Here is a 23646-nt window from a genome sequence, read left to right as displayed (position 1 = left end):
CTCTATGGTTGCCATCTACACCTTTAGAGGCTAACCAAACAATTCAAAAATAACCCTAAATAGTATATTTTCGCCAATCGCATTTGAATGCGCCCAATCACGTTCGAACGCACATTTTTCGCACTTCTCTGGATTTGCGAACGCGATGTAGACGTTCGTAGGCACGTTCGAATGCGGCGTTCGAACGCACAATTCGCACTCTCTGGATGTGTGAACCTGATGCAGGCATTCACAACCGCGTTGGAACGCACTCCACCCGCGTTCAAACGTGACATACAGAAAACTTATTTTTTTAATAATTAAACACTAAAACAAGAAACAAAGACATCCCTAAAGTGTATCTATGCTCGAGACGACATCAGTGAAGTCTGAATCGTATCAATCTACCACGCTTCTGCAACCTTGTCCTCAAGATTTGAAATTAGGGAAGCGATCTTTGAACTCTGACTCAAGCTCCTCCATGATTTAATCCTCTGCATTAGTTCCCCACATATCTAAAAATGAAGGAAATGTTGGTGCTGAAAAAAAGGCGAACTCACTTGTGTTCGGTTGGCGCGAAAGGGCATCGGCTGCTCGGTTCTCGATCCCCTTTTTGTAGACTAGTTCGTAGTCATACCTAAGGAATTTCGTGACTTGCACATGTTGCTCCATGAAGTAGGGTAAGCTATGCTGGTCCGTGTGGATAGTAAACCGTTGGCCAATCTAGTAAGGTCGTCATTTGGTGACAATGTGTAGAATTCCTAGCATTTCGCGCTCGTAGGTGGATAGCTGTTATGACCAGTTTGATAATGCCTTGCTCATATATGCCATAGGACTACCCTCTTGCATCAAAAATGCTCCAATGCCCATACCCGAAGCGTCGCATTACCACAAAGGACTTGCTGATATCCGGTAGTGCTAGAACCAGTGCGATAGACATGGCTGTCTTCAATGCTTCGAAGGCCTCCATCGCCTTGTCTGTCCATTGAAACCCTCATTTTTTGAGTAAGGAGGTCAACGTGGCAGCAATCTTGTCGTAGTTGGCAATGAATCGCCAGTAATACCTAGTCAAACCAAGGAATCCCCTTAATTCCTGCTGATTAGTGGGAATCGGCCCGTCCACCATATTCTTGATCTTGCTTGGATCGGCTTCCATTCCTCTCGCTGAGATTATATGTCTCAAATACTCCACTCGTGGCTCTCCCCAAAGGCACTTGATCATCTTTACTTTGAACTAGTTTTGTCACAAGATATTCAACACCTCACGCACATGCCGCAAGTGCTCGCTCTAATTCCTACTATACACTAAAATATCGTCAAAGAAGACGTGCACATACCGACGCAAGAGCGAGTGAAAAAGGTCATTCATCAGCCCTTGGAAGGTGGCCGGTGCATTGGTGAGCCCAAACGGTATGACTCGGAACTCATAGTGGCCATCGTGAGTTCGGAACGCCATTTTGTGCACATCTTCCGGGTCGACGCGGATTTGACAGTACTTCGCTCTTAAGTCAAGTTTGCTGAAGTAAGCCGACCCTGTGAGTTCATCCAGCAACTCCTCGATCACTGGTATTGGATACCGATCCTTGACGGTGATCGCATTCAAAGCTCGGTAGTCGATGCAAAATTGCCAACTCCCATCTTTCTTTCGCACCAGCAACACCGGTGATGAGTAGGCATTTCTACTCAGTTGAATAATCTCTTGCTTGAGCATTTCCATCATAAATTTGCTGATCTCTTCCTTTTGGACATGCGGGTACCGATAGGGCCGGACATTTGCTGGTTCAGCCCCTGGAATGATTTGGATGCGATGGTCGTGCCGATGGGTCAGTGGCAGTCCTCGGGGTTCCTCGAAGAGATCCTTGAATTCCTACAGCAGCTCTTGCATGTCAGCGACTATTTCCCTTGGTGGTGGATGTTCTGGTTTAGCAACAACCATTTGCAATAGTAGAGCTCGGTCCCATTCACAAGGAAGGCCCAAAATTGGTTGCAAGGTCGGCCCTTGTCGCGGTTGATTTCCATCCAGCAGCACCCTTCGACCATTCCTCCAAAATGTCGATGTGAAGTTTGAAAACTCAAATGTTATGAGCCCCAAGATTTGAAGCCATTGGGTCCCCAAGACAATGTCGGCACCTCGCAAGGCCAACGGATAAAGATCCAATGTGAAAGTTTGGCCTTGCACCTTCAATTCCACACCTCCACAAATAAAATCTGTTCACAATGTGGTGCCATCTCCAATCGTCACATCGAACCCTTCCGTGGGTTCCAACTCAAGCCCAATCTTCCTAAGGAGTCTCTTGTCAATGAAGTTGTGGGTGGACGGTATCGATCAAGATTCTCACTATTGTTTTCTTGACTACACCGTTCACCCGCAAAATCTTTAGCGTGGCTGTCCCTAAATAGGCGTGGAGGGAGATTTCGGCTATCATGTCCTCCACGGGTTTCTCCGATAGTAACCCAGAAAAATAACTAAATAACTAAATAATAATAATAATAATGTATCAATTAAATAAATAAATAAGAGACAAAAAGAAAGAAATCAAAAATATATATAAATTGTGGGCGGGCCGGGCCAACTGGCTGCGGCGAGCTCGGCGCCACCGCGGCTGCAACCTTACCTCCTCCACCGCCTCTCTCTCTATAGCTCTCTCTCTTTAACTCACGCGTTCTCTCTCTCTTCCTCTTACCCTCCTCTCTTTCTCTCTCTCTAGCACCTCTCTCTTTCTCTCCTCGCCAATGGCTTCTTGTCGTCACCGTCGTTGCCGCCGCACCCTTCACTGCCTTTCTCTCTCTCTAACTCGCTCGTTCTCTCTCTCTCACTCTCTCTTACCCTCCTCTCTCTCTCTATCACCTCTCTCTTTCTCTCCTTCTCACCGCAGCTTCTTGCCGTCGTCGTTGTCGCCACCGCACCCTTTCACCGTCTCTCTCTCTAAGACTCTCGTGCTCTCTCTAAGACTCTCTCGTACTCTCTCTCACTCTCTCTACCCTTCTCTATCAATCACCTACCTCTCTCTCTCTCTCGCTCCTCTTACCGACGCCGGCCTATCGCCATCGCCGTCATCGTCACCACCACCACTGTCGCAGCCTAGGTCGCCGTCGTTGCCACCACCGCCGCAGCCTAAGTAAGCCTCCCTCCCTTCCCTTCCCTTCCCTTCTCTAGCAATAAAACACATGTCTAAATTACTTATGTTATCTAGTTAATCTAAATTAGATCTTTAGTTTAATTTTTCAAGAATATATATTTAGTAGCATGGTTATTAGATAAGTGTAATTAGTGTAATTTCAATTGATAAATTATAGATATTTGTACATAAATATACTTATAACTTCATGTATTTTTATTAGATTAATACATGTCTTTATAATTAGGTGTATATATATATATATAGATGTACAACCTATTATACATTATTATGCATGTAATAAAATAGTAGGCTTACTTAATATTTATATTACATGATTAAGTAAAGATTATTTTATATGCACTCTTAATTTGTTTAGTAAGAGTAGTTGTGACAAAATAATTAAAGTATAATTATATAATATATGTACATGTATTTTAAATTATATTATGGTACATGTAGCTCTTTTACGTTTTATTTATCAAAAGAGATTGACTATTATATACTTAATATATAATTAGCAAACTATGGTTTTATAAATAAATCTACAATTAGAATAATAACATATTAATATTATTATAATTAAATATATGATGTAAATCAAATTATATAATAAAAATAAAAGAAGAAATTCTAAACCTAATAAATCATCATATGTCACACAAAGGGATCCTAATTAGATAAATAACTAACTTTATATTACTTAAACATTTTCAAATCCTAACCCCCTTATTTGAGACCACGGGGACCTTGCTAGTGATTTGTGACGACTGATCGATGTACGTGAGGTATACGCGATATACAAAAAACTTATTTTTTTTAAGAATTAAACACTAAAATAAGAAACAAAGACATCCCTAAAGTGTATCCATGCTCGAGACAATATCGGTGAAGTCCGAATCATATCAAAGTGACAAGATATCTGATTTTAGGAGGATCCAATAGGTAGATCTGAAGGAATCACCCTTGAAAGTTCTATCCTTAAATCTGTCCAGAAATTGTTATGAATCGAATCAAGCTGGTTCATATTATAAGGGATCAACAATCGAAAAAGGGAGGAAGGTGACGACCTTGGTAGGCAACGGCCTTGGCTTGAGAGGATGAGAGGAAAGAGATCAAGATTGAGAGATAAGAGGTAGAAGAAGACTCAAAGCCCCTGTTTGTTTTGGGTTTAGGGAAGATCCCTAAACTGGTTTAGGGACCCCTAAACCAGTTTAGTAACCAAAAACTAAAATAACTTTATTTTTATTAATCAAATTCAGTTCTCAATAAATAATTAAATAACAATATATAGATTTTATTATTCTTTTAATTTGATTCTAATTTTATCCTTGACATGACTTACATCTATCTGTATAATGTCTTGTCAATCTTATCTCTTCTCTCTTTTCTCCTTTCTCCTCTCTCTTTCAAAATACTCAAATATTTATATTGTAAATATTATCTCCTCATGTAATAAGAACCCCAGAAATAAATACATGAAAATAGTGTAAATAATTTGAGCAGATAAAATATAATTATTTTTACTAAAAATATCGTTTAATGTAGGTTTAATAAAAAATTATATAAAATAAAATTAAATCGATTATTAAAAAAACATTGTTTTACAGGCTTAAAAAAAATTTACGGGATTAAGGTTAACTAAATTGGCCGTTTTGCAAGCTTAGAAGGCAGTAAATGCTAGTTAGCTAAAGCCACCAAATGTTGCTTTGCGAGCTTAAAAATAAAATTACAGGCGTATGGAAGAAAATTACTATTATAAATTAATTGTACACACCTAACGATTGTGTAATAAATATCATGTGAGGTTTATTTAAAAAAAATTAAAAAAATCATGATGAGTCAATACTCGAACATTTACAGGCTTATATGATATATATTTGCGAGCTGAGTCAGATTTTTTGCTGGCTTAGAATATAAAGTCTTCAAATAAGAAGAATAAGTCCATTGAGACTTGTCAAATCATGTTTAATCTCATCATCACTGTCCTGTCTCCTCTCCTCTCTCCTCTCTCCTCTCTTCTCTCTCTTAGCAAGGAAAATGGAGAGAGAACAATTCCATTTGCAGGCTTAATCACAAGCATTGTGTTCTGTTTGTGGGGTTAATCACAGGACATGTTCAGTTTGCAAACTAGATTTGCGGGCTTAATCGCTCCTAGTATGTTCAATTTGCGAACTTGTTTTGCGGGCTTATATAAAAGACGCAAGGCGGCAAATATATCTTCCAAATTCATTTAAGCCAGCAAATTGCTATCATAGACGCCATATAAGCCTGCAAATAATTTAAAATTATACTTAAGCCCACAAATGACTATTATAAACACAACATATTCATTGTAAGCTTGCAAATTACACTTAAGCCTGCAAATGACTATTATAGACACCACATATTATTTATAAATTATAATAATGACTACCATCATTACATGAGAAGGATAATTTTGTCCATTAAATTTACATCTCATCCATTTCCCTCCAAAACCAATATTTTTTTACTTTTTCACATCACATTATAAATAATAAATAAACTCTTAAACTAGTTCAGAACCAAACACTAAATTACCTTAAACTGGTTTAAGGTACCCAAATCAAGGCTAAGACTAATCGAGTTTGAGGCTTAGTCTCAAACCAAACGGGGCCAAATATGATATTAATCAATCATCCCTAGACTAGGCTGCTCTCCACATATATATTTAGAGGCTAACCCTAATGACTTGAAATTAATTAAGCTCTAAGGCAACAAATAATTGAAAAAACATTAGTCAAACACAATCGGCGTCCAGGTGTTCGAACACCGTTGGCTGGGCATTTGAATGCCTCAATGAAGGCTGCTCTCCAACGAGCGTTTGAACACCGAACGCCTCGACGAAAGCTGCTCTCGGATTAGGGCGTTCGAACGCAATTGGTCAGTCGTTTGAACGCTTTGACAAAGGCTGCTCATCGATTCGGGCATTCAACCACTTTGACGAAGGCTGCTTCAGAAGTTCAAGCATTTGAACACTATGGGTAGGGCATTCGAATGTCGTCGGTCAGTTCGAACACTTCGACGAAGGCTGCTCTTAGCTTCAGACATTTGTACGATGTTGGTTGGGCATTCGACCGCATCAACGAAGGCTACTCTCACATTCGAGTGTTCGAATGATGTTAGCTGAGCTCGAGCTTGAAACTAAAAGTCCTCCAAAAATAGCAACAACTAATCCTAGATAAGTGAATTCGATCCAACAAACCTAATATCCCCCTATGAGGTAACCTGATTAGGCCTCGATCATATCATTCCACCACACTTCCACTCATTTTGTTTTCAAAGTAAGAAGTCGGGGAAGTAGTCCTCGGGTCAAGCTGCTGGTGACATCCGTGTATCCATCAGAATCCAAGATGGCTTAGGCAGCCCCATAATCGAATGCAAGTCGCCGCTATTTTGGTGTCGAATCCCATCTTTTGCTACCCCCTCATCTTCGTCTTTGTCCACATCTTCTGACAACGTGATCACTACTACAATCTGCGCACACTTATGTCTTGGCACATATCGTTCGTCACAGTAGAACCACAACCCTTTAGAATGTCGCTCCTCCACTTGGGTAGGGGCAAGCCTTCGAAAATGTTTGTAAGAAATACTGTAGGCTATTTGACAGAAATCCAGATTCTCAGATACAGGCGTTAGGTAGCCGAGATCCCCTTGGTTCAATATGAACTTCTATTGATCTCGAGTGAAAACGAGACTTGATAGTGCCCAACGTACTAAAATCGCCATCGGTGGCCGAGAGTGGAATTTTCATCGTACTCAATGGAAATTTCACTATTAAGCCATCTTGATCTAATATTATCGACATTAGTTAATTTTGAATGACAAATTGATAGGCTACGGAACGATCCCTTCAAGATCTGGATTGATTGCAGGAAGTCCGCAACCAAGAGAAAATATTCACCAAATATTCTCCCATAGTCAGCAAATTATAAAACCAAGTTGGATCGATCCGTAACTTCCTGATCTACGATTTTCATACTTACGCCCTTTGCAAATTCAAACTACAGCTAGGACGAAAACACGATAGAGTGGGGTGAAGGTGGTGGTGACGGGTGGAGTGGATGTTAGGGTTATGGATAATAATGGAGATGAAGGTGTGATACATTTAGTTAAGATCTTTTCGTATTGCATTAGTTGTTTATTTTCATTAAAATAAAATTCCTGTAGATCGCGTTCGAACGTAAGAGGGGTCGCGTTTGAACGCTCTTGTGAACGCCTACATCAAGTTCGCAAATACAGAGAACGCGTAATGCACGTTCTAACGTGGTCAGACGAGTTCGAATGCCTGCATCACGTGCGCATATACAGAGTACGCCTTTTATACGTTCGATCGTGATTGGCGGGAATCTTCTAGAATTAGGGTTACTTATTGTTTTAGGACTTGTTGGCTAGCCTCTATATATATGTGGATGGTAGCCAAATTCATTATGGAATTGGATTATTGATTTCTTGCCTCTCTATCATCTATCTACCATAATCTCCCTCCTCCCTCTTTACCATCCTTCTACCTCTACCGTTGGCAAGTTTTTCCCTAACTTCTAATCTCTCTCGACTATTGATTTCCCCCTCTTTTTTGGGATCTCGACCACTTCTTCCCCTTCGTCTATATCCCTTAACCATATCCACCATCCACCTTTATCTCCATATCATCCATAACCCTAACATCTACTCCACCCATCACCACCACCATCACCCGCGTTCTTTTGTGTTTTCGTCCAAGTTGTAGTTCGAATATGTGAAGAGCGTAAATACAAAAATTGTAGATCAGGGGGTTACAGACCTAATCCACTTAGTGTCGTAATTTTTGGACTATAGGATAATATTTGACGAATATTTTCCCATGGTTGCGCGGACTGATTCCAGTAATAAATCTAGATCTTGAAAGAATCGTTCCATAACCTATCTTTTGGTATAAGAACCCATCAAAGTGGTATTAGAGCCTATTGGTTTGGTACCGTACAACGTATCAAGGTGGATGGTTAATGTTGTTTAACGGATAAGGACGAAAGGGAAGAAGTGGTTGAGATTCCAAGGAAGAGGGAGGACTCGACAGACAAGAGAGATTAGAAATTAGGAGAGACCTTGCCAATAGTAGAGGTGGCTGGTTGGTGAAAAGAGAGGAAGGAGATTAGGGAAGAGAGACTAGAGAGAGGATAGAGGAGGCAAGAAACCAATATTAATTAAGCATAATGATTTTGGCTGCCATCCACACCTTTATAGATGCTAGCTAATAAACCAAAATAACAATTATTAACCCAAGTTCTAGTGGACTCCCACCGATCGCGTTCGAACGCACAAAAAACATTCTCTATTTTTGTGAACTTGATATAGACGTTCGAACGCGCCAGATCGCGTTTGAACACGATATACAGAAAATTTATTTTAATGAAAATAAATAACTAATGCAATAAGAAAAGACTCTAACAAGGTGTATCAGCCAACCATGCTTCCCCCATGTTGTCCTCAAGGTGTAAAGTCGGGGAAACGCTCTAAGATGTCTATCTCTAACTCCCATGTTGCCTCATCGGATGGCTTGCCAAGCCACTTAACTAGAACCTCCCTCTCTAATCTGGTACCATGACGTTGTCGGTGCCTAGAAAGTACACAAACTGGCTCTACGATCTCTGTCTCCTCCAATGGCTTCGGTAGAACTGATCCAACGACCTGAAGATCACCAATCCGCTCCCTTAGTAATAAAACATGGAAGACAGGATGCACTCTCGACCCCTCAGGTAGCTCTAAATGATACGCAACCGGACCGATACGCTCTGACACCCGAAACGAACCGAAGTAGTGATATACTAACTTCTGGTATCGCATCAAATACAAGGTCACCTATCGATACGGTTGCACCATCACGAACACCCAACTGCTAATGTCGAACTCCTGCTCCCTATGGCTGCGATCATAAACTTACGTCATGCGGTTTTGAGCAAGTTTAAGATGGGCACGCAACCTCCTCAATGCGACGTCTCTATCCATCAAAGCTAAGTCCACCTCCATCTGATCTGCATATGCCACTGGGTCATAAGTGTGTAATGTCGGAGCCGTGCGCTCATACACCACCTCGAACGGAGTCATGCTAATGCTACTATGGTGGGCGGTGTTGTAAGACCACTCCACCCATGGTAAGAACTCCAACCATCGTCTCGGCATCTCTCCAACAGAGCATCTCAAGTACTACTCAATGCCTTGATTGACCATCTCGGTTTGGCCATCCGTTTGTGGATGGTAGGCCAAACTTAAGTTCAATCGAGCCTCCTATAATTTAAAAATTTTCATCCAAAAGTCGCTCATAAATACATGATCACGATCTGAGTCAATCGTGCATGGCATGCCATACAATTGAGCAACATCTCTAACAAAAATTTTAGCCACTGACTTAGCTAAAAATGGATGTGACAATGCAGAAAAGTGTGCATACTTACTTAATCTGTCAACCACCATAAAAATAATGGAATAACCACGTACCAGCGAAAGACCTTCTACAGAATCTATGGAAATGTCTTCCCAACAGTCCGATATCGGTAAAGGCTGAAGTAATCCGACCGGTTTTAATGTTGTTGCCTTAGCCCTTTGAGAGACTTCGCAAGCACGAACAAAACTTCTCACATCTCGCCTCAGTCCTAGCCATGTGCAGCTCTGTGATATCCTCCTATAAGTCCTCAAGACACCCTCATAACTAGCCTCTAGAGTTTGGTGGAAGTACTCCAGAAATTTCTGCTGCAATCCATCATTTGTGGGCACCCGAATGCACCCACGGTCCAACAGCAAATCGCTTCAGTTCTCCAACTCTAGATGGCGCTCCGAATCATCCAGTACCTCTTGTAACAATCTCAAAACATCTGGGTCAGATGTACATGCATACCTTAGCTCGTCAAGGAAGAGAAAAGTAAGAGAAGAAAAGGTTGCGAGCTCGGCGGTACCGGGTTGGCGCGATAGTGCATCCGCCGCTCTATTTTTCGTTCCCTTCTTGTATTGAATTTCATAATCATACCCCAGCAATTTTGTGACCCATCTCTGCTGTGCCGGAGTGTGAATACGCTGTACCATAAAGTATGGAAGGATCCTTTGATCAGTTCGGATAATGAATCGCCTACCGATCAAATAAGGCCTCCACTTTATCACCGCATGTAGAATTGCCAATATCTCTCTCGTAGGTTAATAATTGCTGGGATTTTCGTAATAAAGCCTTGCTAAAAAAAGCTATGGGATGTCCTCCTTGCATTAGTACAGCTCCCATGCCAACTCCAGACATATCACATTCCACAATGAACTCTTTGGTGAAGTCCAATAGAGTTAGAACGGGCGCCGTTGTCATTGCCGTTTTTAATTTTTCAAAGGCTGTAGTGGCTTCCTCAGCAAAGAAGTGAGAGGAGCAGCGATCTTGCCATAGTCGGCGATGAAACGGCGATAATACCCGGTCAGCCCCAAGAATCCTCGCAATCATGTGGTGGAAATAGTGATCGACCAAGCGGTCATGCACGCCACCTTTTGAGGATCCGCCGCCACTCCTTCCGCTATGATGATATGGCATAAATACTCCACTTGTGGTACTCCTCATAGGCACTTGGACTTCTTAATCTTCAGCTGATTTTGCTTCAACAAATTCAACACATCCTCCAAATGCTGCCAATGCTCTATTTCAGTCCAGCTGTACACCAAAACGTCGTCAAAGAATACCAAGACATACCTTCACAGTAGAGGTCGAAAAATATCATTCATGAGGCCTTGAAAAGTAGCTGGTGCATTGGTAAGACGAAAAAGCATCACCCGAAATTCGTAGTGCCCGTTCGGAGTCCGAAATACAGTTTTGTGCATATCCGTCGGGTGAATTCTAATTTGATGATACACGGCCCTCAAGTCAAGCTTGCTGAATATGGTTGCCCCTGCAAGCTCGTCTATGATCGAAATAGGATACCAGTCCTTAACGGTGATAGTGTCTAGTGCTCGATAGTCGACACAAAAACGTCATGTCCCGTCCTTCTTTCTCACCAATAGCATGGACGATGAGTAAGAGCTGTGACTTGGTTGTATGAGGCCTTATTCCAGCATCTCGACTACCATCTTAGAGATAACTTCCTTTTGCACATGTGGATACCGATATGGCCTCATGTTCGCCGGTGCAGCCCCGGGCACAATCTCTATGCGATGGTCCCCCGTTCGCCTTAGTGGCAACTCCTTTGGCTCCTCAAACAGTCCAGCAAATTTATCTAATAAATTAGACAAATCAATTGTAGTACTTGGATTCATTAGAGGCTCATCTCCGGCTGGTACTAACTAAAGAAGGTAGGTCAAATCACTCGCACAAGGCAGCCCACCATTGGCTGCATTGCTGAAATCGGCGAGGATCGAACGCCATCAAGCCGCACATCTTTGTTTCTTTGCTTAAATTTCATCCACATGCTTCGGAAATTATATGTGACAGGTCCCAAGCTCTGTAACCACTAAGTGCCAAGGACAATGTCCACTCCTCATAGCACCAACGGATGCAAGTCCACAATGATATCGTGTCCTTGCACCCGTATACCAACCCAACAACACAAGCTCTCCACCTGAAGCTTCGTGCTACCTCCAATAGCAACGTCAAATCCCGTAGTCAGTTTAGCATCCAAGCCCAACTTCCTCACTAACCTCTCGTCTAGAAAGTTATGTGTACTCCCGGAATCGACGAGGATGTACACACAATGCTTTATAACGAGTCCATCTACCCGCAATGTCCTCAGCGTGGAAGTACCCAAATATGCATGCATCGATATTTTAGCTTAGATATCTTTCTCCAAACCCTCCTCCACGACCTCCTCATAGACCACCTCTGAACACTCTCCATCACCAACAACCTCATCGTCCTTCTCGAGACCATCAATGAGCATCACACTTTCGATTGGTTTAAAACACCGATGACCGAGGGTGAAACGTTCATTTCATCGAAAGTAAAGGCCCTTTGCTCTTCACTCCTCCACTAGGTAGGTACGAGAGTTTGAACGGAGGGTCTTGTGCCTCCTCTAACATCAAAAGAGAGTCTCAAGGGTGGTCGTGCTCTAGTACTAACAGCCGTTGTCTTTGACCCCATAGAATTTCCGGCCGGCATTCTAGGAGCAAACCGCCCATCTCGATTGCCCTAATTTGCATTCGCTGCCATCTTGAGAGCCTTGTGCTTTTGCTCCATCCTCACAGCTTTCTCAAAGGCCTCCTCAAGAGTGGTAGGACAGAGGGCACAAACATCCTCCTGAATCTCCTCCCATAGCCCTAAAATGAATATGTTCATCAATGTCAGTTCGGGCCAAGGTGGCTCGCAACGACTACTAACTCTTTCAAATTTTGCTTGGTACTCCAATACGATTGTCCTCTAAACCATCTTGCTTAATGTGGCAGGAAAATCTTCATATGCCGCTGGCCCAAATCTGCGTGTAATCCTCCTATAAAAGTTTGCCCAACCGGTAAATCTTTCACCATGAATAGCCGATCAATACTAATGTAATGCCGTTCCTTAGAGGCGAAAGCTTACCATCTGTATCTTTGTATCCTTCGCTATCCCTTGACAATCAAAGTATTGCTTCACTTGAAACACCTAATCCATCGAATCACCGCCTTCGAATTTTGGGAAGTCCAAGCATGCGGTTCTCCTCCGAATAGCATTGTCGGGTTCACGAAAGATCCTTGGTTCAGTTCTGAACCTTTGTGCTTGTTGATCTCCTTCTTTGAATTCTCGAGCACGACCATCACCATCTCTGAAGGGATCAACTTCATCCTCTAAGTGCCAATCCTCTTCATCGACGAAGCGCACCGGTGCCGCACGCCTCTTGGGTTCCATCATCGCCGGTCTCGGGTTGTGTAGCAGAGGTAGGGGATGATGTGTAGGCATAGGTAAAAAAAATCATTGACATTAACATGTCATACCTGGACTGTGGGGTATCAATTTGGTGTGGTCCCACCGCTAGTCCTTCTTGAGGCACCGATCTTTGTCGAGAAGATAACGAAGCCAATCGGTTCATGACATATTCCTTTAAAACATTATGATCATTCTACATTGCGTCTACCCTATATAGTAATGTTTGGAACATGCCCCTAAATTTATCTGTCAAACCCATGTTCACACCCATGGACATTGGTTAACTTGGTCCCACTATGGCCGCCCCAAAGGAATCGGCCTAACGGTTAGGGTTATCGTAGATTGAGTCGTCCCTTGTTGGTGTGTTCTCCATTGATCTCCTTGTTGATGCCATCTTCCTTGTCTCCACCATTAATGGAGGTTCGAGGTTCACCGAGCTCAAATACTAATGATTGGCTACGGAACAATCCCTTCAAAATCTAGATTGATTGTAGAAAACAGTCCGCGCAATCGAGGGAAAATATTCACCAAATATTCTCCCATAATCAAAAAATTACGAAACTAAGTTGGATCGATCCGTAACTTCCTGATCTACGATTTTTGTATTTACGTCCTTCGTAGATTCAAATTGCAACTGGGACGAAAACACGATAGAGTGGGATGAAGGTGGTGGTGACGGGTGGAGTGGATGTTAGGGTTATGAATGATAATGGAGATGAGATTGGATGGTTGATGTTGTTTAAGGGATAAGGACGAAGGGGAAGAAATGGTCGAGATCCCAAGGAAGAGGGAGAACTCGACAAACGAGGGAGATTAGAAATTAGGAGAGACCTTTCCAATAGTAGAGGTGGCTAGTTGGTAAAAAGGGAGGATTGAGGAGAAAGATTAGGGTAGAAAGACTAGAGAAAGGATAAAGGAGGCAAGAAACCAATATTCATTAAGCATAATGATTTTGGCTGCCATCCAAACCTTTATAGAGGCTAGTCAATAAGCCGAAATAACAATTATTAACCCTACTTCTAGTGAACTCCCATCGATCGCATTCGAACGCGCCCAATCGCGTTCAAGCGTACAAAAGACGTTTTCTGTTTTTGCGAACCTAATGCAGGCGTTCGAACGCGACCTATAGAAAATTTATTTTAATAAAAGTAAATAACTAATACAGTAAGAAAAGACTCTAACAAGGTATATCACAAATTCAATTTAATCCCAAGAAACTTAGATTAACACTATCTATGCATTTGTAGTCTTTATGTAATCCCGCATTAGCGACTATGCTACCTTCAAGTTTCTCATCAACATCTTTTATTTCTTTTCAGCTCCTACTTCCTTTGCATATATTTACAAATTTAAGCATTATTAAAAATTATATGTGCATATAATGTATCCATGTATGCGTCTTATATATAGTACAAAGTACAAACACTGAAAGATAACAAAAGAATACATAAAACTGGATCAAGACGTTCACATAAGCATGTACAGCTGAATTTTCTCTTCGTAGATAAAACTTAGCCATCTAAAGAGCTAATCGTAGGACTGAAAATAATGGGATGTGTTTAAATCCAATCATGATAAAGGATCAAAAGATTAACATAGAGAATTCACAATTCAACTCTAGGAAAGCCAAAGTGAATCATCAATAAGAGAATAAAGCCACATTAAAACTTGATACTCCCTGACAGTTAGATCTAGTCCAGAAATCTTTGTTTTAAAACCCCAATTCTCAGGGTGAACTGTTTATATCTCCTACAAAGCTAATTGTTTAAGTCCTAGACTTTTATCCCACATATGGTTGCCAATCTTTGTCTTACTTTAGCGCTAGTCCTAATAGAATGATCCTTAAAACTCAACACTTGTATAAGGTAAAATGGCTAAGCATCCTTTATTTCTTTATCAAGGTATTCAGCACTAGGAAAACCATTATTAGCACATCAATTTATTCCAACACACATAGTCTACACACAAGTAGTACACGCACGAACAACAACAAGAACAACAAGGACACGAAAAAAAAGAAGAGCAGCGCAGCAGCAGAGGATGTGGGAAGTTTAAGTACCCGGAGAGGAGAGAACGATCTTAATAGCCATCCCCCAAGTCCTTAGTGACAGCAAGATTGGCAGCATCAAGATCCTCATCAAGGAAGATATCCCACCTCCCATCCCACCGGATAAAAAACTCGGTATCCTCAAAGTACTTCACCCGATGCACGTCCCCGGCCGGCGTGAATAAGAAATCTCCATCCGTCAACTCGTAGCTCTCCTTCTTGCTCAGGTTCCAGACCTTCTTCTTTCCCTTGATCACCGCGAGGTCATGCCCGAAGGTGTGGTGGTGCGCCGGCTCGACGCTTCCGGCCTTGAACCGGACGTAGGCCGAGGTCGGGCTCTCGCGCACGATCCTCATCTCCCCGCCCGGCATGATCCCTACCGGCTCGAACTCCATCCCCTTTCTCAGGCAACAAATCGCGCAATTGGAGTCGGCGCCGATTGGCTCGGGAATCGCGGCCATCTCGGCGGGGGCGGCATCAAGGAAGGCGTCGAGGTCGTCGGGCCAAGGGGCGCCGCTCGAGGCGGGACAGGGCGATTTGAAGGGAGTGCTTAGCCAGGCATCGAGGATCTCGACGGCGGCGGAGGGGGGAGTAGAAAGGCCGGACACGGAGAGGACGTTACAGGAGTTGATGGAGCGGGCGTTGACGGCGTCGGCAACGGAGAGGCAGGTGGCCGCGTAGACCCGGGGGAATTTGTTGGCGAAGATGGAGACGCCGGCGCCGGTGCCACAGGCGACTAGGCCGCGTGTTTCTATAAGGGAGGAGGAGGAGGAGGAGGAGCTGACGTGGCGACCGATCTGGGCGGCGATGGAGTAGTACTTGTCGGTGCCGAGGTCGACGACGTCGATGTTGGGGAGGGAGCGGAGGTGGGCGACAAGGGCGTCCTTTAGATGGGAACCGAAGGGGTCAGCACCGGCGTAGATCTTGACAGAGGAGGGCGTAGTGGTGGCGGCGGCGGCGGCGGCGGTGGCAGTGGGATTACCGTCCGAAGACATTTGGGCCGATTTGTGCGAGGATAATTGAGCGTGAAGACGCCCCTTTAACTATAAAAGCAAACAAATAAAGCCCTAGACTTTTAAAATGCACATTTAAAACTATCTATTAGCATTCCGTGCCAAACATGTGAACACTGTATTATTTCCGGATAGACTAAATTATCCTCATGAATACCAAAAAAATAATTTCAAATAATTTTATTCTCATCTTCTTTCTTATGTTTTCCCTCTTCTTTTCTTCCCAAGAGTGACAAATTAAGGAGGAAGAAAAAGAGAAGAAGAGAAGAAGATGGGATGAGAAGGGAAGAAGATGGTTTCTCTTGTTGTCTCTTCTCTCAACTTGCCATGTGGATTGATAGTAGGTAAGGATAGACAAGTAAATTTATATTTTCAGCTGATAAATCCTAATATTTTTCTCCAATTATAAAGGGATAGAAAAATAATTTTAGAATTTGAGTCTATGGGATTGTAGCATTTTAAAAGTCTATAGAAATATTTGTACGCTTTTATAATACAAGATGACAAAGTGATACGGGATTAAAATATAAAGGGGCAAAGTATAATTAAGCCATGATTTAATATCATCCCTAATCTTTATCGTTTTATGCTATGGCTGAAATTATATAATATTTTAGAAAATTAACTAAGGGGAAGCGGTTTTGAGAATGTACTTAGTACGGTTTTGAGAATATTCTGGAACTCTTCACAAAAATTCTCATCAGGTTTGTCATTAGTGTCGTATGTATCAATGACATTTATTGCAACAATATTATGAGAGTCGTGTACTGGGGAATTATAACATCTTGAAAAAAGAAATGCTTGTGCGGTATAGTGTCTTCCTCTCCATCTCTGTTTCTATAAGATTTGATTCGAAATCTCTGATGAGATTTTGAATTTTGCCGTTACTTAATCCCTAAAATTTATATAGAAATATAATCCTCTCTTCTCTCTATTGCCGCATATTGAAATTCTCTTCCCTCTCTATTTTCATCTCTCATATTCCCTATCTCGGTTAGAACGAAAGCATTCGCCGCTAAACTCCTCCGACCACTCCATACTCTTCTCTGGTTAGTGATATTGGCCTCCTTATGTTTAATTTGGTTTTTATCTAGTATAGAGGGATATAGCATTGATTTCGCTATTTCTTATTTTCTAGTTAAATTTGGCAACCAGCGATGGCCTTCCGACCTAGCTTTGACTTGGGAAGTTTTCTCCTGGTGTTGCATTGTAGGTGGTACCTTCTATCGACCGGCTCAATCTCTGATTGAGGCTAAGCCAGGTGGACTTTTTTGGTTGGCCTCATGTCTTGGCTCCGGCTGCCGCCATCGCCGTCCATGCTTCTTTATCAGCTAGTATAACTCCCATTTCTATCATCTATCTTCTTGTGGGGTTTTCAGGCCACATTTACCTAGCCTTGGGTGGATTGGCATATCCTTTAATGGAAGTTTTCTCTTTTTTTTCTCCATGGCTCTATCGAGTAAGATATGGGAAGAAGGTGATGGTGAAGGAGGTGGGGTTTGGGATGGGCCAAACTAGCCAAACCCCTTCTTTTGTGTTTCGACAGCAAGCAAACTCGGGTTAGGCCCATAACCCAACCCGAGAGTCGGGTTTTTCTTGATATATGAATTTGTATTCGTATCTAGATAGTTTATGCAAATACGGATATGACTTGAAGAATAATATCTAAATCAAGACTCGCATATTATTTAATTTAAACTATTAAAATCCTTTGTGCATAGCCTATCCACACAATTTACATAGGCGATCGATCTTTACCATATTTTAATACGTTTCGATGAATAAATTGATAAAATCTAATGCGTACATTTCACATAACCTTTGCATATAATTTATATAGGTAATGCATGTCGTTTCTTACTAGGTCTTGAAGCGTACATTGTCAAAAATTACAGCGTACATTTTGCATAATCTTTGTGTATAATTCACATAAATCATGCGTGCCATTTTTTACTAGGTTTTAATACATACCCTGTTAGAAACTAAAGTGTACATTTTGCATTGTCTTTGCATATAGTTTACATATGTAATGCATGTCGTTTCCTACTAGCTCTTAATGTGTAACTTGCCAAAAAAACTAAAGAATATATTTTCCATAATCTTTGCGTATAACTTACATAGTTAATGCATGTTGTTATTTACTAGGTTTCGATGTGTATCTTGTTAAAAATTAAAGTGTACATTTTGTATTATATTTGTATATAATTTATATAAGTAATGCGTGTTATTTCAAACTAGGTCTTGATTGCGTACGTTGCCAAAATTAAAGCATACATTTTGCATAATCTTTGCATATAATTTACATAGGTAATGCATGTCATTTTTTACTAGGTTTTGATATGTACCTTATTAAAAATTAAAGCATAAATTTTGCATTGTTCTACGTATAATTTATATAAGTAATGCATACTATTTTTTACTAGGCCTTAATGCGTACCTTATGAAAACTAAAGTGTACATTTTGTATAATCTTTGTGTATAATTTACATAATTAATGCGTGTCATGTTTGCCTTAATGCGTACCTTGTAAAAACTAGGTTTTGGTGCGTACTTTATTAAAAAATAAAACACATATTTTGTATAGCCTTTGTGCATAATTTATATAGATGATGCACACAACTTTTTTATTATTTTCAATGCATACTTTGGTTAATATGAAAGCACACATTTTGTATAGCCTCTGCGCATAATTTATATCGGTGATACACACAACTTTTTTACTACTCTCAATACATATCTTGGCTAATATGAAAGTGCACATTTTGTGTAGCATTTGTGCATAATATATATATATATAGCTAATGCACACCTTTGCAAAATTAAAGTACGTATTTTCTAGATTCACTACATCAGTCTTTCAATGTAAAAGCAAAAGCTGCAACCCAAAATTTGTGTGCTTATATTGCATATGACCTATAGATTGTCTTTAAGAATATTTCAATTGAAGAAGAACAAAATGGAGAAGATGAATAGTGAACAAGATGGGAGAGATGTTGAATCAAGAAGCTATGTTCTAATATCATCAAATAAGACCATTTTAGAGGAGAAAGAGCATTTGAATTGTTATTAATAAACAATAGAATAAGATAGTGATAAAACTAGAGCTGGATCAAGTTGTATTGGACATTTTTTTTGGAAAAAACTAAAGCTTTTTGTCGAGGGGTGGGGCGTTCAAACACCGGGGACCGGTTCGAATGCACTATGCGGACGCATGTAGGCCTTTAGAAATACAAAGAACGGGATTTGTACGTTCGAACTGCTTTGAGCTCATTCAAATGCGTCCATTCAAATGACTGCATGCGTTCGCAAAGACAAAGAATGAGAAATACACATTTGCACGGCCTCGGGCGCATTCGAAAACACTGTGGCGAGAACACTTTGTTTTTTAGGGTTTTATTTTTGTTGTTTGTGTCTAAAGGGTAGCCTCTAAGTATTGTAGAGTGCACCCTAGTTAGGTTATGTTATGAAATCATATCTTCTTCTCCTATATCTCTCTCTATCTCTCTCTCTTTCTCTTCTTCCTTCTTGCCCTAACTTCTTATCATCCCTTATCATTCATTGGTTAGATCCTTCTCCTCGTTTGTCGTGCCCTACTTCTCGTAAGAGGGACCTCTTCCTTCCCTTCATCCTATTCCCTTCTCAATCGCAAATATCCATATCCACATATCATCTTCATCCTCTCGTTCCATCACTATCAAGATCTCCCTTCAATCAAATAACCAACCCCATCCCTCATCGGTTCGGTTCATTACAGTGGTATCAGAGCCACCGGTTCTCGGTCTATGACTAATATAAGATCGATGGCGAATCATGGGACGACAGATGCCAACTTGGAACCAGACCCAAACGCTCCAGCCACCATGGGCGGCAATAGTGAAGCCAGCACCAACGCCATCCCGAGTGCACCTCTTTCCACACTGCTCGATCCTAATGTGGCAGCGGTCATTTAGCAAATGATGGATCAACAACAAAGGATGATGGACCACCAACAACAAATGCAAGAAGCCCTTGCATAATCCCTACGCGAGGAGATTTGTATGATATCGCGTGGAGGGCTGACATCGGAAGAACTCGTCGTAACTACACCGATGGCCAATCAAACTCCGCCAACGATGAGAGTTTTCTTAAGGTAGACTGACGCATTACTGCCCAACCCTCCTAGACCAAGGATACCTTACTCGACCCACCAGGAGTGAACCATGGCATAGATGGAGGAAGAAATGAACACCATCAGGGCAGGGGCAAACTGGGAGCAACGTGACCATATGAAGATGAACTTGTGATTGCTCGTGAGGAAGAAGAAATGAGACGTCGAGGACCAGAGATTCACACCCTTCATCCGCCAGCAGTGAGGATGGATCCTCTAATAGACAATGGACGTGATTATGGCCTCAGTGGACGATCTGTTTGGCTGGAATTTCCAAAATTTAATGGAGGTAATCCTATTGATTGGATTTTTCATGGCGAATAGTACTTTTCATGTCATGGCACGTCGAAAGAGGCTAAGGTACCTATTGTGAGCTTTCATTTGGAAGATGCGGCTTTACATTGGTACCAATCAATGCATGTCCACCAATCGTTCGACAATTGGATGGCATTCACAATTGCATTAGCTCGATGGTTTGGAATTATTGGATAGAAAGATTTTGGGGCTACACTCTCCAAACTGATATAAAAGACTACTGTGGCAGCATATCAAGAAGATTTTGAGCATCTCAGCAGCTGTTGTTTTCCAAGGTGGCCATAAGAAGCATTGAAGAACACATTTTTGGCGAGGGTACACAAAGAGATAAAAGCCGACGTCTATTCAATGCAATCGCGAACTTTGATGGAAACTTTTGAGCTTACCATAAGGATGGAACAGAAGTATACTGCTTTGAAAGGAGTTATAAGGACGAATTGGACGTCGAAGGATAGCCGATATACGTCACGAACGACGTCTATAACTAGTGTTCTAGTTCCAAGATGAAACCATTGGCACTCTCTTTTGGACAGTGGGGTACCTCCAGACCAGATTCAGAGGATGAGGCATGCAACCCAAGGGTCGGTCCTTGTCCCAAGCGCAGGTGGATGAAAAATAAGTCAAGGGCTTGTGTTTCTAGTGTGACGAGCGCTACACTCTGGGACATCGATATGCTAAGGCTACCAGCAATGTCATGTTGATCGATGGCTATGACGAAGAGGTGGATGGAGACATCATAGAGGAGATAGTCGGAGAGGAGCTTGAGGAGATAGTGGAGGAGGATATGCAAGCTGAGATCTCGATGCATGCGTACTCCGGTACTAGTGCCCAAAAGACCCTACGGGTAGATGGGCTAGTCCGAAAGCAATGTGTACACATCCTTATTGACACCGGGAGCACACATAACTTTTTGGACGAGAGATTGGTATGGAGTATAGGACTTTAGGCCGAGCCTACTATTGGATTTGATCTGATCATTGGTGATGGTACTAGCCTTGGAGCCGACAACATCTGTCGAGGAGTAGTGGTACAAGTGCAGGGACATAGCTTCACCTTGGACTTGTACTCGCTAGCACATCGAGAATCTGGTATTGTGCTAGGCACCTCGTGGCTACAAAGTCTCGGTCCCTTCACATTTGATTTTTCACAAATGAGGCTCACATTTCGGAGAGATGGATATGTGGTATGACTCAAGGGAGTTCACACACAAACGAGCCCCCTTTTGTGGCTGTTGATTGGTGCTCCACGGATAGGCGAGGTTACCTACTTCTTATAGCTGGTGCCCACGGAACCTAGAGTCGTCTCTGACTTAGGTAATGAAGGTGGTGGTGGAAGAACTATAGATGGTGGAAAGGGTTAGGGCAAAGGTAGAGAGATTTGAAGAAGGAGGAGGAGTGGGCCACTCCTAAGGGACTAAGGTGAGTGACCTGTCGAGGGAGGCTAGAGGCGGTGGAGCCGTGGGATGAGGGAACAAGAGAGAAGGAGAAGAAGAAGATTAAGGCAAAATCTCAATTCTTTGATATTTTCTTTTTGGTTGTCATCCACACCTTAAGAGGCTAACCAAATAATTTAAAATTGACAATTATTAACCCTAGAAATAGTGGATTTTCGTCGACCACGTTTGAACGGGGTCGAACACGTTCGAATGCACCAAATATGTTCTCTGTATTTGTGAACTCCTACAGGCATTCGCAAGCGCGTTCAAATACACCCACCCACATTCGAATGCAACCTACATAAATCTTATTTTTCTCTAAATAAAATACTAAAATAATAAAAAAAGACACCCATAAGGTGTATCCATGCTCGAGACGACATCCGTGAAGTCTGAATCGTATCAACTAATCATAATATTAATTACCTAAAATCATGGAAGGATTTTGATGCGATTCAAACTAGATTGGATCATCTCGAAAGACATTGGGCTCAATGGATTGAGTCTAGTTATTTTATTTGCTTAGTTAGAGCCTTAGTAAGTTGAAATTTTATTTAACTAGCTAAATTCAGCTTTGTGCAGTTTCGGAAAAATATTCATAGAATATTCCACAGATATCCGAATAATATCAAACTAGTTGGATAAGATCACTAATCTCCAGATCTACAACTTTGGTATTAACAACTTCTCTAGATTTAGAATATATCTACAACTTTGATAAGGAAGACTAGTTTAGTTGGTTTATTAGGATTTTAACTTAGTTGTTTGGGTCTTAGGGTGAGCCTTGATAAATATATGAAGAAAACTCTAATTGGAGTGGAATTTGATAATTGAATTCGGCATTATACCTTTATCTTCTTCCCAATGTCTCTAGTCATTGGTGCCCCCTCCCACCTCCTTTCTTCCACTGTCCAAGTCTTTGGTCAGCCTCCTCTAACTTCTTATCCCCTTCTTCTATAACAATTTCTCTCCGTTCACTTCGAAGGAATTAACCTAGCACCTATCTAACCATTGAAGGGCTAACAAGCTAGGGTTTATTTGACCTTCGGCCACTGTTTGATCAATATCTCAAGATCAAACTGTCCAAACCCTATGATCTTAGATTCGTTGGGAAGCTCTTTTCAAGTGCGACAATATATTCAAAATTAAGAAAGATCTAACGGTTAGATTATCCCCAACTTTCTTCAAAAGTCACGTCCTCAATCTAATCTAGAACAGTTACGGATTAGATCAAGCTAGTTCGTAACAGATTTGTATTGCGCCATTGTTGAGGAGCCATAGGATAAAGCAAAAATGGTGGAAAATGGTGAAGAAGAGGAGAAGAGAAGAAGAGAACAATGATTAAATAAGAAAGAGTTGAATGTATATGTTAGGGTTTGATGTGTGAGAATGGAAGAACAATGCAAAGGAAGAAGAGAAAGAGAGTAAGAAGAGGAAGAAGGGCTTGATGCGTGAGAGAGAAAGTTGGGTTGATGGTGATTGAAAGGAAAAAAAAAAGAAGAAGGGGGTTTTGAGTAGGTAGAGATTTAATTAAATTATTGGATTGAGTTAGAAAAGAGTAAATTAGGTATTATGAGTAAAAAAAGACCCAAAAATATAATTCAACATAAAGAGCCCATATTTGCTAATATGAAAACTAAGGGGTTTTTTTAATGAAATCAACCGTGATATAATTAGATAATTCAGGGGTGTATATACCCTTTTTTTCTTGGGGAGGTGAAAACATATAGAGTGA

General features: G+C 41.4%; 1 protein-coding gene across 1 annotated transcript; it reads right to left on the bottom strand.

Moving 5' to 3' along the window:
• Positions 1-14810: 14810 nt before the first annotated feature.
• On the bottom strand, positions 14811-16067 carry LOC140766923 (DNA damage-repair/toleration protein DRT102). Its single transcript, XM_073106614.1, has one exon. The coding sequence runs from the start codon at positions 15994-15996 to the stop codon at positions 15034-15036; it is 963 nt and encodes a 320-aa protein (XP_072962715.1). The 5' UTR covers positions 15997-16067; the 3' UTR covers positions 14811-15033.
• Positions 16068-23646: the final 7579 nt, after the last annotated feature.

The sequence above is a fragment of the Typha angustifolia genome, chromosome 9 (assembly GCF_048772165.1).
Source record: "Typha angustifolia cultivar Huaian chromosome 9, ASM4877216v1, whole genome shotgun sequence".
NCBI classification, from domain to species: domain Eukaryota; kingdom Viridiplantae; phylum Streptophyta; class Magnoliopsida; order Poales; family Typhaceae; genus Typha; species Typha angustifolia.
The sequence above is the reverse complement of the archived record's forward strand: the minus strand, read 5'-3'. Positions and strand labels throughout refer to the sequence as shown.

What these genes read in the sequence shown, in the direction of transcription:
- LOC140766923 (XM_073106614.1), bottom strand. Translation starts at nt 15,996, where the DNA reads ATGTCTTCGGACGGTAATCCCACTGCCACCGCCGCCGCCGCCGCCGCC.